The sequence below is a fragment of the Capronia coronata genome (assembly GCF_000585585.1).
Source record: "Capronia coronata CBS 617.96 chromosome Unknown acBCG-supercont1.1, whole genome shotgun sequence".
In the NCBI taxonomy this organism is placed as follows: domain Eukaryota; kingdom Fungi; phylum Ascomycota; class Eurotiomycetes; order Chaetothyriales; family Herpotrichiellaceae; genus Capronia; species Capronia coronata.
In genome coordinates this window covers 2,211,898-2,227,178 of record NW_006912893.1, presented here as the reverse complement: position 1 = coordinate 2,227,178, position 15,281 = coordinate 2,211,898, and the positions used below count along the sequence as shown (strand labels likewise).

Here is a 15,281-nt window from a genome sequence, read left to right as displayed (position 1 = left end):
CTCTTTGAAAAATCTCCCACGACACGCGGAACCCGAACCCTCATCTCACTCTGGAACCCTCACCCTGACGCACGCGGAGCCCCAACCCTGTCGCCACTGTCGACTAAATCATCTACTCTTCTCCTTCACTCGTCCACGTTCACTCTCTTCTCCTTACAGCCAACTCCCCCGGACGCTCTCGAGTACAATACCGGACTAGTACTTTCCACCTTAGTTTCAACATGGCTGCTCCAAAGGTTATAGTATTTGGACCATCTGGAGCGGTTGGGTCGGCCACCGCACGGGCTGCCCACGAACTTGGAGCAAAGGTGGTACTGGCAATGCGGGACGCAAAAAAGCCTATTCCAGGCCTCGATGAGGCAAAGGTGAAAGACGGCAGTTTCGAGAGAGTACAAGCCGATTTACTCAGCCCCGACACTGTCCGGGATGCTGTATCTAGCACTCAAGCAACCAGGGCTTTTATTTACATCGCCCACCGCTCATCCGACAACATGAAGTCTACCATTCAGGCACTCAAGTCTGCCGGTATCGACCTGGTGGTATTGCTCAGCAGCTTCACCATCCAAGGTGAACCAGAGGACGTGAAGTCTACTGAGGTTATACCCTACCTACACGCTCAAGTCGAGATCAGTTTGAAAGAAGTCTTTGGCCCAGGCGGATACGTCGCGGCTAGACCAGGTTCATTTGCCAGCAACACAACTCAGTACAAGGCAGGATTCGAGAGTGGTTTGGTCAAGATTTTCACACCAGATGCTACAGTTGATGCCATTGCGCAAGAGGATATTGGGAGAGCCTGTGGAACGGTTCTTGTGAAAGGACCGCTGGACGAAAACACGGCCATGTATCTGTACGGGCCACAATTGATTTCCCAGGCAGACTGCGTCAAGACACTCGCAAAAGTTTTGGGCAAGAGTCCTACCATTGAAACGATGGAAAGAGAGGAAGCATACAAGAACTTTACAGAACAGCGTCATTGGCCTGCTCCTCTCGCAGAATACATGATCAAGCAATTGGGGTTTATAGACCCTGCACGCAGTCTGGTTTTTGGCTATCCAGTCGGCGCTGAGCAGCTGTCGAGTGTCGAGAAATACACTGGCAAGAAAGCAATTACGTTTGAGGAATGGGCAGACCAGAACAAGCAGATGTTTATCTCTTGATAGCTGTAGAAAATGTGACAATGAGAGAGGGAGAAACTGTGGTGAAGCCTTGAAACTTGATCGAAGAACTAAAAGCGGGTGGTATCATAGAGCCTTGACAAACATGTGCAAAGATGAAGCAGCGATGATGAGGAAGTCCTCTCGATGCAGTACGACTATTAAAGGCAAAATGATATTACACGAGCGTCATGAAAAGACGAACGTTCACTTATGCTGGAACCCAAGAGTCGGCCGGCTAACGCTGCTTTGTGACGCTCAGAGGGAGCGAATCAAACAGGAACTTCGGAAACAGGACTACAGGACTAAGTTGACGATACTCCGGCTGGCACCCATTCTCCCCTACGCCAGACAGTTAGAAAGGGAAGACATTCTCACTGGGATTCGGTGTTTCTGGCACTTACACAGTGTGCTGTACCATGACAAGACCGGTCTCCGCATTGATGTCCTTGTCGAAACCATTGCGCCTTTCGAACTCTTCGAACTCTTTAGTGCCTTGTCGGAGATAGATACTGTCCACAGTGCTTTCGTCAAGGCCTTTACTTTTGGCTGCTGCAATCATGCGCTTCAACTCGTCTTGTGCCTTTGCTCGCTTGAAGCCGGCATTGCGAGGATACCAGGACTTGCGCTCCCGAGTTGGTTGGAACTCAGGTACAGCATCTCTGCCGAGATTCCTCAGGATGACCTGCTCCAGGAGACTCTGTTTAAACGTCAGTTGGCTGTTTTCATACATCTTACCATTTCCCCTAACAATGCTTACATAGTTTCCGTCCGGCCTATTCAAATTCAATGGACTATGCAGCGAAACGTGCGGGTTGCTAATGACGCGGGCATAGTGGAGATGGTTGGCACTGGTGGTGTGAGGGAGAAGGCCATGAAGCAGTAAAACGTCGCCCCTCTTCGCCGTGACGGTGGTGAACTGCTTGCAGTCTTTGACGTGTGCGCACTATCGACTCGGGATTGGCGGATCTAGTCCCTCGGGGTGGTTGTACAAGTATTCCACCACCCCTATGTCAAGTCATGTCTCAGCAAGGGCTCTGTCTGATTACAATAGCCAGGAATTCTTGCCTTTGATGCCATCTTCACACAACCAAGTTCCACCTCCGCGGGGCGGTATGTCTGTGAATACATGAATAACGGTCATGGCATTGCCGGTCGAATCGAGAAACAGCCGATACCAATCATCATCAGTATGCCAGCCGTCCTTGTCTTGAGGCCGATACTCAACGGTCTGGGTAGTCTTGTCCTCGCTGCCAAAGTTGATGATGAAGGCGTCGCCGTAGTATCGCTCCCGAACTGGGTCGATTCGGTCCTCTCCGCCAACAATATCCACGATTTTGTTCCAGGCTTCCGGCGCAAACTCTTCGGCGGGCACCTCACGATGTCTGGGGAGGTGGAGATACTCAGAATGCCACGTGGACTTGTCGTGCTCATCGTAGTCGATTCTGGTCCACAAGTCCTGCATCCATTTGTCGATATTCTCCTCCTTGATTGCTCCTGGAACGCGGAGCCAGCCTTTTGTCAGGAAATGTTCCACTTCCTCTGGAGTCAAGTGTTTGTAGTTGTGACTCTTCGACATTAGTGGGTCATTGTGTGATGCCTCCGTCGTGACTGGCGACGACATGGTTTCGGTGGTAACCGTCGACACGGTCCTAAAAAGGAAACTCTTGTGGGGCAAAAGCGGCAAGACGGCTTCGAGGCACGTCTTAGTTGGCTCGGTATTCTATCAGCACCTTAGCTACCACGGAGGGTGTTCATTTCTGCTCATATATATCATGTTCAGTTCAAAACTATGCTCTCTTGCTGCCGGCTGTCGGCCGGTGGAGGTGATGTCGGAGGCGGAAACTGTCCGTCAGTCACAGCGTCTTCATGAGTGAGGGTCGGAGGTCCGCGCGGCTACTAGAAACAAAAAGGATACATTTAGATGCCGACACGGCACAACAGAATGTGACTAGATACCTCTGTAGGCTAACGTCAGGCTAGAAGGCTCATGATAAGACCATTTGGGCTGACAGGCCCGTGGGCCTTTGGTCAACCCATTCTCCCCACCAAGTGCAGAGAGTGGATCTTCTCGATTTTGCCAATGCCCATCAGTCCACGGCTACCAGAGTATAAGACAGCAGTGCCATCCACCCAGATCCCCCATCTGTACGGCTATCAAAATGGCATGCCATTCTCGTCCTCTGAGTTTTGTCGCTGTCTTGCATCCAGGGTACACCTACCTTCACGATGGCTTCCCGCCGGGGATCATCCAATTCCAACCAGACTCCACCAGGGACTTCAAGTAACCGGGGCATCTTAGACCGCGATGATCAAAAGTGTTGATGGCTAACTTCCTACTCAGAGAGCGGCGAACAGAAGCATCGAGCTAGTCGAGCCTGCCTGGCGTGAGTTTGGTATCTGCTGCTTCGATTGCCTGATGGCTGCCCACTGACAATGCATTGTCGTCCAGATGTCGAGCGGTAAACACAATTCACTCCACCAGTCATTACGCTGAGACACCCGCAGAGCTGATAAGTCTAGGCCAAAGCGAAGTGCGAATTGACGGAGAAGGAACCGGTCTGCCGTCGATGCCTTGCGTCCTCGACGACATGCTTTTTCCCCACAAGCCGCAGGGGCAGGATAAGGGGAAGTAAAAAGTGAGTTACCGTGGCAGTTGGGCGATAATGCATCTTCGAGCCCCATTGGGAGTAATCATCCTCATGAATTACTTAGCCTTCGCACGCTTGAGAAACTCTCCTTGAGTGGTAGCAGCGCGGCACCCACGTCCTCGTCAAGATCTTCCAGAGCCACCACCACCACCGCCGCCCCAGCCAGACACGAATCTGAGCAATGGGAGAACCGGGGCCAAGAGGATGGCATAGCAGAATCAGGGTCTCAGGATGTCAGAGGAAGAGACCCTGAGGCCCCAAGAGGGTTTGTAGCACCACCTCTATCTGCCATTGGAGACAGAGTTGAAGCTCAAGGTTCGGCGACGAGCGGAACGAATATGGTAGGTCAGGCATCCAAAGAGATTGGCACAATGATGATGGAGAGTGTCTCTGATGACCATGGCCGACCCCCGTCACCAAACTCAACCTCACGGCCATCTGGGGTCGGTCCAACGTCAACCTCATGCGACGTGATTACTGGCACTGAAGGAAATCGGTCGGCCAGTCCGCAAAGGCTGACGCAGCAGCTCCTCAATGTCCTAGGTAGGCAATTTCCCGTGGTGAAAGACCGGGACGATGCACGCATTGGCACTGGCTATCCTGGTATCCAGGACCCTTTGTTGTCCATAGCCAGGATCGCTGAACGCGACTGGGACCTCAATGCGGGCGGGTGTCAGAGTCAAACCCACGAATCTATAGGACGGTCACTCATTGGGGCACTGCCTGCGCTTGGTCTGCCGCCAGAGGATGCACGGCTTCTGGAGAAGTGGTCCCCAGACGCGCTGCAAGGTATCTTGAAGGAGCAACGCCTATATTTCGAGCACGGCATTCATGCCTCCAAGCACGATGTAGCTGCCGTTCTCGACCCTGTCCAGCAAGGGTTCATCGGCGAAGAGAGAGCTCATGAGTTGTTTAAGGCGTAGGTCACCTCCCTTCTCTGGCGGCCCTCTTGCAGTAACGGAGATATGCTGACATGGATCCATGGCGCATAGATATTGGGAAATGGTTCACCCGCAGTGGGCCATCCTCGATCCTGCCCTACACACCCTCGCCTTCGTTAGGAGCCGATCCGCCATGCTCACGACTACAATACTGGCTTTGGGCTCGACAGCCCTCGCTACTCTGCCCCAAGGGACCGATGCAGAAGTCGACGAGGCCCTTCGCCTTCACGGCCACGTCGAAAAACTTAACTTGGTTGTCTATACCACGGGGGCGAGATCAATTGAGATAATACAAGCCCAAATCGTGAGTATCCATATCGAAGTCCTCTCCGTGCTCATCGGGCAATATGTCACTGACGCTGGTTGATAGCTGTTGTCTCGATGGGGCGTCTCTCCTCGAACTCGATTTCTGGAACAGCGATGGATACGGGCTGCCATGATACCCAGAATGGCTTCAGAAATCGGACTCAACCTTTCACGTCGGTATAACAATAGCAGTGGAGTCGACAGAGACAAGGCAGAGATGTTTCAGTGGAATGACATCAGGACCAGAGCGTTTATGATAATCAACAAGCAAAGGTGGGCTCCAGACACCCGATCTCAATTACAGGACTGTTCTTTGGCTGATGATTCCTAGATTTTTCACATGGTCTGGACGTGAGCCCATGGATCTGTCCCACTTTGAGCTCAACGAGGCTGAGATGGAAGAAGTCACCTCTCTGAGCCCTTATCACTCCGCAGCGTCTCTTGCTGCGTTATACAATCTTTACCTGTTTGAAGTGGGTCATTTCAAGTTCCCTCTGCAAATTTTCATGATACTCGTCTGTCTCTGTCGATAACTGACTGACGGTGGCATGAGCAGCGAGGCGTCCATCGACGACTCGAACGAATCGCCACAGGCGTGGAAGCCCAGATCGCACTGGATGTGGAGCTCCTCTATATCGAGAACTACACGGAGAGGTGGATCCATGACTGGTGTCCTCGCGCTGGAGACCGCCATCTCAATTGGCAGCTCTCTCACAATGCTCTCAGCTGCAGAATCCTCCTTTCAGCTCGGATTGGAAAGAAACGACCCAAATCGTCCGACGCTTCCCGCCAGCAGCAACGCCAGCTGTTGACATTGTCAATCAAAATGTTCGAAGAAGCCCTCCAGGCGCCTGAGGCAATGCATATGACGCACCGTTCAGGCATCTTTCCTTTCGTCGCAAGCATTATTCTGCGCATGAGCCATCGACACGATCTGGTCTTGCGGCTCGCCCTGCGTATTAGTGGGGAGCCTGGGAAGCCGTACGTGCCCACGTTTATTCGTGATGCGGGAAATCAGATGCTTGCGATGCTGTGGTCAGTCCTCCAGTGTTTAGGAAATTTGTTCTTCCCCTTCCTTGTCTTGTACCGCTTAGGCTAAGACGTTGTTTATAATAGTACAAATCGTCTGCGAATGCAACCCCAGATAGCTGCCGCCGCCTCCTCAGCTTATATTGATGTTGCAACTGCCACACATGTTTCAGCGCATACTGGCAGTGGTAACAGAAAGGACTTGCTGGATGTGGCAGAATCAGAGCAACAACAACAACAACAACACCTGCAGTATTCTACGCAGTGTCACCGGGGAGACAACTCCGCTTACCACATTCAAGGTCAAGCAACGCCACAAGCACCGCCAGGAATCAACTGGGATCCTTCTGTGTTGGACTCGCTTGCTGATATTGGTTCACCATTCAGATCGCAGACTGACCCGGGAAATTTGTTCACTTTTGACGGTGCCGCTTTCGACTTCCCCTATGTTCCAGATCCGACTCAACCAAGGTATCCCCAAGGTCCAATGCATGGTACTTACTCGTCGGCAGACTTTGGTGGATCTATGCTGGGTACGCATGTTGCTGGCATGGATCTTGATGCTGCCTCCGTGCCGAACCCCTTGCGGAATACCTTGACACATGATGACTATCTGTCCCTGGAGAATCACTTTGCCTTTCTACCGGATGTGATGACAGATGCAAGTCCAGACAGCCTCTACCAACAGACACCTGCCGTGGCTCAGGGTTCTACTCCTCCGAACCTCACGGACACTCTGTCTTCTTCCATACATCCAGCTTCCATCACCGCCAATGGGGTCACCACCGTCATGGGTGACATTGGCGGTGACGGTGGTGGCAAAGAGCGCAATGTGCAGCAACGAAAGCTCTTGGTCGCAACAATTGACCAACTGGCACAGCTGGCCACTTCGATGCAGTGAGAAGAGGAAAGAAGAGCGTGCCTGGGGAATCCTTGTAATGATTAGTACCTACTAGTATATACTAGTATCCTCTGGATCGACGAAACCCTCAACCCTTACTGAGGTAAAGCACGTTCACGTGGTCGGCCGTTCTCTTACCATACTTACACTTAGTATAAAGATGGCAGCCTCGGCCAGTCTGCCTGCAAACCTCGGTTGAAGCTCAAGGAGTCGGAATTGGTATCACAGCTGCTGGAAATTGTCAGAATAGTACGGAATTGCGGATGCTATAGTAATCTTGTTGTACCAAAATCTAGTGCCTAGTCGATGACCTTTTTTTGTCTGACAGAAATCAATGTGTAGTACTTATAAAGTCGATCAGCGAAAAGCGAGGCTGAGCAGCTTGATCTATCGTGGTGGACGATCGGCCACAGTCTGGAATATACTAGGTAGTATTTATTTTCCGAGAAAGCTGTAGATCTTCTATACCAAGCTACTAGTAGTAGTACTTACTAGTAACTTCAAGGTTGTACCTTACTGGAAAGTCTGGATAAGTACTAAGTATATAGGTAGGTAGTAGTTCTATCTCAATACTATATCGATAGGTACTAAGTATATCAATACTAAGGTGCCTCCTAGTATACTTTTAGTGATCAAGTACTAGGTTAGTATCGAGCGTTAATCGATACACTACTAGTATCGAGTCAAAATCAGGTAGTAAGGACGTAATTAATAGAGGCGTGATAGTACTAGTATTATCAAGATACTACTACTAGTACTACTACTTAGTACTTTAGAACAACAACTTGTTCACTATAGTTTTCAACACGGTTCGGACATGGATTAGACACGGTTCGGATATGGATTAGAAACGGTTCGGACATGGATTGGACACGGTTCGGATACGGATCTAAACGCTGATAAAATCACCGATTTAAGGCTAGTGACACGGATCCGAACCGTATCAATTCAAGTTCAACACTGTTTTAATCTACCTATAGGGGGCATGGTAGTAGTAGGTAGTACTTACTTAGTTAGTACCTACTTATCAAGACTCACACCTGAAATTACTAAATAGTAGGATCTAGAATTATAGTAGAGAAATCACGACTCTAAAACCACAACTCTAGAATCAAAATCAAGATTAGAGATCACTCTTATAAGTAGGTATAGTACTAGTAGGTACTACCTACTATATATAGATTTAAAAAAGTAGATCTAAGAAACTAGATTTAAAACCTTAGTAACTAAGGTAGTACTACATACTAAGTAAGTATTAGTACCTCACTAGTCTATTAGTTTCCTAAGTCTTTATACTAGTAAGTACTGAGTAGTATCCACTAGAAAAGAGACTAAGAACTGTACTAGTACATAGAGTAAAGCTTTAGTAAGACTAGATTAGAACTAGATTAAATATAATCTAGTGTCAAGCATACCTACAGATTCACGGGAGGAAGAAAATATAATTTCTCCAGGCAACGTGAGTGATCTAGAGAAGGTGCAGGCTAAGATTTCCATTGCCATCAGTCCTGGTCAGACAGACATCGTACGCCGCTTGTCTAAAGACGCTCTATCTAAGGCGTTCGTGGCAGCCTAGACGCATAAGCATGACAGTGACCATCCAAGGTGGTCATCGTGTCCGGAGTCGTGTTGGTCCTTCTCCTTCTCCTGCAGGAAGCGTCCCAGTCGACAATTTTGTTGAACCGCGCCGAACGCCTGCGCAAGGCCACTGGTAGCAACGCATACTTGGCACCGTGCGAGCTCAAGCATGTACCATTCAGCGCGCTGCTGAAGGAGGCTCTGACCGACCTCCAAGAGGAGTGGCTTCCTGCAGGACTGCTGCTGTTTGCGTGGACAGCCCGTGCAGAGGGCCACTGGATCGCGCCGAGTTGCCATCTTCGCGGCCACCAGCTTCTGGGTCTTCCAAAATTTGATATGCTATATTCCGCTGAGATATCCCAAGTACGTCGCCTCGCTCTTTGCAGTGAACGACTTCGCTCGGTCGATGATGGCCACAGACTTTGACTTTATTATTTCGGGGCATCGCTGAGAGCAAGGAGTAATTTTGCGGATTGAGAAAGATCGAGGTTCTTTATTCGCACTGGCAATCCGCAAGAGAATTCGTTCAGGTCTTGTTTTGGCATCTGAAACGTGGGGGCGGTTGTAGGATGCTAGAGCCGTGGGTCCTGTAGGCTCGGGTTGATGCTGTACGTCGAGGCCATTATCAGCCTCACATTGCCCAGGGGTAGGCTCATCGAAGCGCGATTGCCAATCTGTATGTCTCATGGTCTGCCGATTCGTCGACAATTAAGAGTTAACAGGCGTCCGGGGTCTCAATCTGTCTGGTCTGTATATGGCCTGAGAGCATATATGGTCTTTGTGATCATGGCGTCCGCCGGTAATCGGTAGGGGCTCCTTCACTTGACAGGAGTATGTCGTTGTCTGTAACACGCCTCATATCCTTGGCGAATGCTGGGCAGCCACATACTAGTAAAACCTCTAGTAGAACTCTGAAGGTAATTTGCGCTGCTTTGAGAATGACAAGGACGGCGAGAAACCTCGTGGGCGTTTGCTCGGCATGGTCAGGCTGACAATGATCAGTTGCAGGAGCGGTGTTGTCGAATTCGCTACTCGAGCTTGAGGTTTCCGGAAGGGCGCCGACAACCGCCTCGGATTTCGTTCCACAGGTCCTCCGCAGGAGGGAACTTCCCTATCGAGATGTATTCTAGGTCCGCAGGAGCCCTTGACGAGTGATTGAACTTGGACGTAGACCTCACACCAGTTTGCTGCGGACTTGATGGCCTTTTCGTGCCAATAAGTAGCACCGTGGCGTGGGTCGGTAATGCCAGCATCGAGCTGTACTTGCAACATCAGCAGGCATCAGTTCGTAGCGTACCAGCGCTTCTTCCACCTTGGCGACAGAGACTAAGAACAAAGCCCAACAGGTAGTGTCACAGTCCCCATCCCAGCAGTCCGCTGAAGAGGATATACTTTCGGATACTAAGTCCTTCCTTCACCCAGAGTGGATAGGCGCTACGGTAGTCGGGCGACATTGCGGCTGTCGGTCAGCAAACGAACGTCGGGAAATATTCGAGATGAAGGCCATGTGGATGTCCGGGGACTCTCGCCAGTCGGTTCGGTACTCGGAACTGAATCGGATTCGTCACGACGCAGCGTAGGTCTAGGCAATAGGCCCCGATGCGGTACTGGCTTGCAAACGACAGGGCAAGAGTCATTGAGCACGCAACTTGACAACAGCTATCGGTGGAAGTCGGTCTTGCTCGAGTGGAGCTTGCAGTCTCGAAGGAAGAAGCAGCCTTGTTTGGTAATCGAGGCCAGAAGGTGCGATGGTGATAAAATGCGCAACCCTCCAGTGGCCGAGGAGGTATCAAACAGATCCGTGAGTGAACTCTCCTGCCTCCTCCTCACCGCAACGCATCAAGCGCAGAAACATAAGGTGATTGTTGCACCCCAGATTGCAATCCATCTACAACATGGCCACCAACTGCGTCCTGCGCGAACCACCAGAAAAAGGCCCGGATTTTTCACAACCGGAGGGCTTTACCGAGCGCACCATAGTATCGAGATGCAATGACCTCCCGACTCGACTGAAACAGCACTTGACCAGCCACATCCAGGTCAACGTTCTTGCCGAAACCGAACTCCTGATCCTCACGTTTTGCACGGGCATTCAAGATGCAACCACCTTTCCCGACTATCATTGTTTCGCTTCAAATCAGACAGGCAACACCGTCATGCTTGCGATGGCCGTTCTTCTACCAGAAATAACACACAAGCTGTTCGTGACTGGGAATATTGGTGTATCTCTTGGTTGCTTCCTTGCGGCAGGATGGGTGACTGGACAGTTGGGTCATATGATAGGGCCACGTTCACGCCACTGGATAGTATTCTGCAACTTCTTCCAAACCATACTTGTACTTGCAGCAGCTGCGATACAGTACAAATATGGGATTGAGTTGGAAGGAAGATACACCTTGGTAATTGTGGGCTTGCTCGCGTTCGCTGCTGGAAGCCAGGTTGTCTTGTCGAGGTCGCTTGCAATAACTGAAATCAGCACTGCCATGGCAACAGCAGCTTGGGTCGACCTGATGGTGGATAAAAACCTCTTTACCTTCAATAACCGGGCTCGAACCCGGCGAGCATGCTTTCTGGCTGCCCTTGTCGCAGGAGCTTTTCTTGGAGCATATGTGTATCGAAGTGCTGGATCTGCCTCGGCAATACTGCTCTCGGGCATTGGCAAGCTGATTGTTACTATCATGTTCTTGTTCAACGGCAGGGACAGGTCCGTTGGGTCTCAGAGTCTTGCTTAGTATCTCCAAGCATGCTGAGGTGTTCGTTGAATGGACTGAGCCGCGTTCGATGTAGCAATTTGCTTAATTCAGCAGAAGTGATCGTCTGGCGAAAAGTGCAGACCCTCTGACGAGCCTGATTCTGAAGAAAAATCTAGAAGTAGTCATCATCCACGCCTTGTGGAAAGCCATACGTTTCCAAGGTCTCGGGCCATCCCATCCAGGGGTTGAATGCAAACCTCATCCCATCCGATGACTGGTCAGGTTGCTCCTCATCATATGAAGCCGGTTCGCTGCTGGTATTCCCATGAGCGGCGTTAGAGGTAGCTTGCTGAAACGGCCTCGCCTTTGCAAACTCGACTGCGCTGGTGCGATTGCTGTGTGTGCCCAGGACTCTTTGGGGGGTACGATTCGTGGCGGAGGTAGTTCTTTGAGAGCGTCGTTCTTGGTGCTGCACCGAAAGTGTATGCCGGATGGCTGAAGATCGGGGTTGGATGCTGGGTGCAGGGCTAGTGACCTCGTTGCTGTCATCGACGAAGTCTGCTCTTCGGATCAAGCTATGGATTCCCAATCTCTGTCTGATTCTAGCCTCATCGGCCAGGCGCGGATCCTCATCGATTGTGTCTTCTGGTTGTGGTAACTGTAGTGATCCTGTAGCATTGAACCTGGAGGAGTATCTTCCGATGAGAAACTCCATTTCTTTCTTCTGTAACCCCGTTAGCAATAGACTGCAATCCGCGAGGGTAACAGACCATTGGTTCCACCACAGGAGAGGCAGGAAAATATCGCTCCAGCATGCGTCGGCAGAAGCGAGCTTTCTCCAATGCGGCCGCGACACTCAAAGGCTCTGCAACCACGTTCGGTTGGGAGGTGAACAAAATGATTCGTGTCGCATGATAAGCATGATTTGCAGTGTCGAAGTCGACCGTTTGTGCAGGGGACTGCTCAGAAAACTCTTGTAGGATCTTGACTATCGATAAAGCATGCTGCAAACACAGCCCTCGTATGCGCAGGACTTCTTGGCTGTCGATACCTTCTAGTGCCCAAGCGGGCGCGGCTTCTCGATATCCAGTGAGGAAAATTCGATAAAGGTCGCAATGAGTCAAGTGCCACGCTTGATGGACAATAAGAAGCCGCACTTGCTTTCGACCATGAGTAAACATAGTTGGCGAGTATCTGTCAAACTCCGCAAGGCTTTGGTAGAGATGTTCCAATTCATTTTCGAACTGTTGTACAGATCGCATGAAGTCTCGTGGCTCAACACGGGAAGACGCCAGGCGTCGGGTCAACCTGTTACAATTAGTTCTGTAGTCATCGCGGAATAGGGAAGGAATACATCATGATATCTCGCCTGATAGAGACCAGTCTCAAGCAAGCAGCGTATACGCCAAGTCTTTCCACGGTTTTCGTGGAGACAGCCCGGAGTGGTGGCGTTTTGACGGGAGTGTCATCCTCGAACTCCGTCTCGGGACACGGAAGCTGGAGGTAGAGGATCTCTGGGGGGCAAATCTCGTACTCCCGCAAGCCAACGGAGAAGTTGGAGTCGAGGAGAAAGCATGACCACATGATTCGGCGGCGAACCTCCTGAACCAGAAATCGAAGCTCGGGACGCTCGTAGTTCAAGCGAAGGGCGACGGCACATCTGCCTGCAAGTGCAGCAAGCATGAAAGCTTTGGAAAAGTTGCCTTCTTCCACCCTATATCGGACAATCAGGACAAGGGCCTGTAGACGAGAAGTTGAAGGATTTTCGAGGGTTTGCATAAGATAATCTTCTGCTCTTTGAGCCCAACTCGCGCTCAGCTCGGGGCCGTACTGGGGGATCTTGAGGCGTTGAGTGGTGACGGCACAAATGGCTAGAGGCAAACATTCTTCTATTGTCCCATCCAAATACCTTTGAACCACAGATCGCTTGTGCAAAAAAGCGAACCAGGGTAGAGGATAGACATGCTCGAAGTATGCGTCGAAGAGGGCAAGGGTCTCGTCGACTGGACGGAGCAGATTCGCTGTGGCAGCATTTGCACTCGTCGGCCGCGGACTTGGCGAGACGGTGGAGAAATTGCTCTGTCCTTCGGTGGCGGGAGGTGTGGCCGCTTTCGCGGCACGAGTCGGTCTCTTTGGGGTGGGATAAACGCAATCTCGTCCTCGCCTGACACACTTTCCACAAGCCGGCAGATCTCCTGGACAGCGAGTCTTCTGTGAACGGCATTCAATGCAAGCCAGTGCTCCACGTCTTCGCTCAAGTTGGACTCGAGGACTTTCGGCGGAACTAGAGCCATTTCCCGAGCCATCGACGGTTCGCTGGAAGGAGCAGTCGAATTTCAGGCGCTCACAGTTGTGACAGAAACCTGGCCGTCCGTCACATCGAACCTAGCCAGCTCTTGAGTCAGGCGCGACTCCAAGACTAATCACAATCTGCAAGCCTCACCTTTCGAACCCTGCACTGTACGCAAGTGGTCTTGGACTGTTTTGTGCTGGGCACTGGGATAGCCATATCGCAGCCGACTCACGAGAATCTACCGCATCCACGAGCATATTGGAAAATGCTGATGCCGTTGGGCCGTTTGAAATTGCGTGCTTGGAACGCGTGAATGCGTAATCTTAGGAGGGTGCCAACAGTCCCGTGGGATTCGAGGTTGAACGATTGCAAGTGATTAAAGCGCGGGGATCGGTATCTATTGCCTGATCAGCCTAATTGACTCACCGTATAATACGGAGTAGTATTACTGTGACAGGCAGCGCAGTCATGGCCGTTCTAATCAACATCGCCCTGGCCAGAAGAAGTTATGAATACTTCAGTGAATGCCCTTCACTGACCTCCTCGTGGTCCATGGCACGAATCCATGCATTCTCTTCATCTGCGTAGGCCTGTAGTTGAAGTCATGAACCGCTAGCAACCTTTCTCGATTGATGGCGTTCTATACGTGGGCCATGTCTCCTTTGTGAATCCTTTACCGAGGATACTTCCCCCAGGAATCGCAACCATCCGGGGGTGAGCGCAGGAGTAGAGTTCTTGCAAGCCTTCATTGATGAGCGCTGTTCCGAGTTTGAGATTCTCATTGAGCACAATGACTAGCCTACAGATAACCTCCGCTTTACGTCTCAAGTCCGGCCACAAAATACCGATTTTGGCCTTCGGGACTGTGACCAGCGTTACCTGCACACACTCTATCCTCGCTGCCACACAGAACGGGTCCAGTCATATTGACACGGCGCAGACATACCAAAAATGAGTCAGAGACTGGTGCTTCAATCGCGCAAAAGTGACGTCAACCCCTCGAAGCTGTTTGTCTGTTCGAAGGTGAAGGTATGGGAAGATAACTACACTCGGGGGGAGCACTGAGCGGCGTTGAGAGTAGCTTGCAGAACCTCGGCTGGAGACAAACGCCTGTACTTGTTGCAACTCCGCGGCGGGGGCGACTGGCACGAAATAAGCGTGGCTTGGTCTTCAGGATGCAGAGGAAAATGGAGCGGTCAAGAGCATAGGAACGTCATATTGAACAGCTCATGACTGAAGTAGGAGTGTACCTACATTGAGCCAGTTTGCAATCAGATTGAGCTGCATCTGGGGAATCAGCAGAGAAGGCTGCAGATTTACTATAAAAAGAGAGGCATGGTGTTGGTGGCATATTCATCCTTGACGCAAGGTCGGCGACTCGACAATGGCAATGAGACTGTTGCTGGCCTAGCTGAGAAATACGGCAAACTCAGGTATAGACTGTCTCCCGCTGGAGTGTGCAGAAAGGATTTGTGGTGATACCGAAGACTGACAAGAGAGACACACCGAGAACAAGCAGATGTCTGGCTGGAAGTTACCAATAGAAGAAATCGAGATCGTCAACGAACTTGATGAAGGACAGCAGGCGAATGTGGGAGAATGGGCTCCATATACTTGGGACTACGTGCTCGAACCGAAGATGCCACAAATACTGATATAGTATGTATGTAGTATCCAACTCCAAGCCCGTGAGCGTACCATCTCCAAGGTCTTCTATGGTTCGGTTCGTCGACTC

General features: G+C 50.9%; 5 protein-coding genes across 5 annotated transcripts; 3 read left to right on the top strand and 2 right to left on the bottom strand.

The window, feature by feature from the left end:
* Positions 1 to 221: 221 nt before the first annotated feature.
* Positions 222 to 1,157, top strand: A1O1_00783 (uncharacterized protein; the record flags this gene model as incomplete). Its single annotated transcript, XM_007721700.1, has 1 exon — positions 222 to 1,157. The coding sequence occupies one exon, from the start codon at positions 222 to 224 to the stop codon at positions 1,155 to 1,157; it is 936 nt and encodes a 311-aa protein (XP_007719890.1).
* Positions 1,158 to 1,459: 302 nt separating this feature from the next.
* A1O1_00782 (uncharacterized protein) lies at positions 1,460 to 2,778 on the bottom strand (the record flags this gene model as incomplete). Its single annotated transcript, XM_007721699.1, has 4 exons — positions 1,460 to 1,496; positions 1,559 to 1,854; positions 1,915 to 2,100; positions 2,284 to 2,778. 4 exons carry the CDS (start codon positions 2,776 to 2,778, stop codon positions 1,460 to 1,462), a joined length of 1,014 nt encoding a protein of 337 aa, XP_007719889.1.
* Positions 2,779 to 3,383: 605 nt separating this feature from the next.
* A1O1_00781 (uncharacterized protein) lies at positions 3,384 to 6,982 on the top strand (the record flags this gene model as incomplete). Its single annotated transcript, XM_007721698.1, has 8 exons — positions 3,384 to 3,438; positions 3,499 to 3,541; positions 3,870 to 4,724; positions 4,798 to 5,050; positions 5,117 to 5,325; positions 5,384 to 5,525; positions 5,609 to 6,087; positions 6,169 to 6,982. 8 exons carry the CDS (start codon positions 3,384 to 3,386, stop codon positions 6,980 to 6,982), a joined length of 2,850 nt encoding a protein of 949 aa, XP_007719888.1.
* Positions 6,983 to 10,455: 3,473 nt separating this feature from the next.
* Positions 10,456 to 11,292, top strand: A1O1_00780 (uncharacterized protein; the record flags this gene model as incomplete). The annotated part of the gene is made up of 1 exon (XM_007721697.1): positions 10,456 to 11,292. The coding sequence occupies one exon, from the start codon at positions 10,456 to 10,458 to the stop codon at positions 11,290 to 11,292; it is 837 nt and encodes a 278-aa protein (XP_007719887.1).
* Positions 11,293 to 11,425: 133 nt separating this feature from the next.
* On the bottom strand, positions 11,426 to 13,559 carry A1O1_00779 (uncharacterized protein; the record flags this gene model as incomplete). Its single annotated transcript, XM_007721696.1, has 4 exons — positions 11,426 to 11,977; positions 12,024 to 12,561; positions 12,608 to 13,361; positions 13,427 to 13,559. The coding sequence occupies 4 exons, from the start codon at positions 13,557 to 13,559 to the stop codon at positions 11,426 to 11,428; spliced, it is 1,977 nt and encodes a 658-aa protein (XP_007719886.1).
* Positions 13,560 to 15,281: the final 1,722 nt, after the last annotated feature.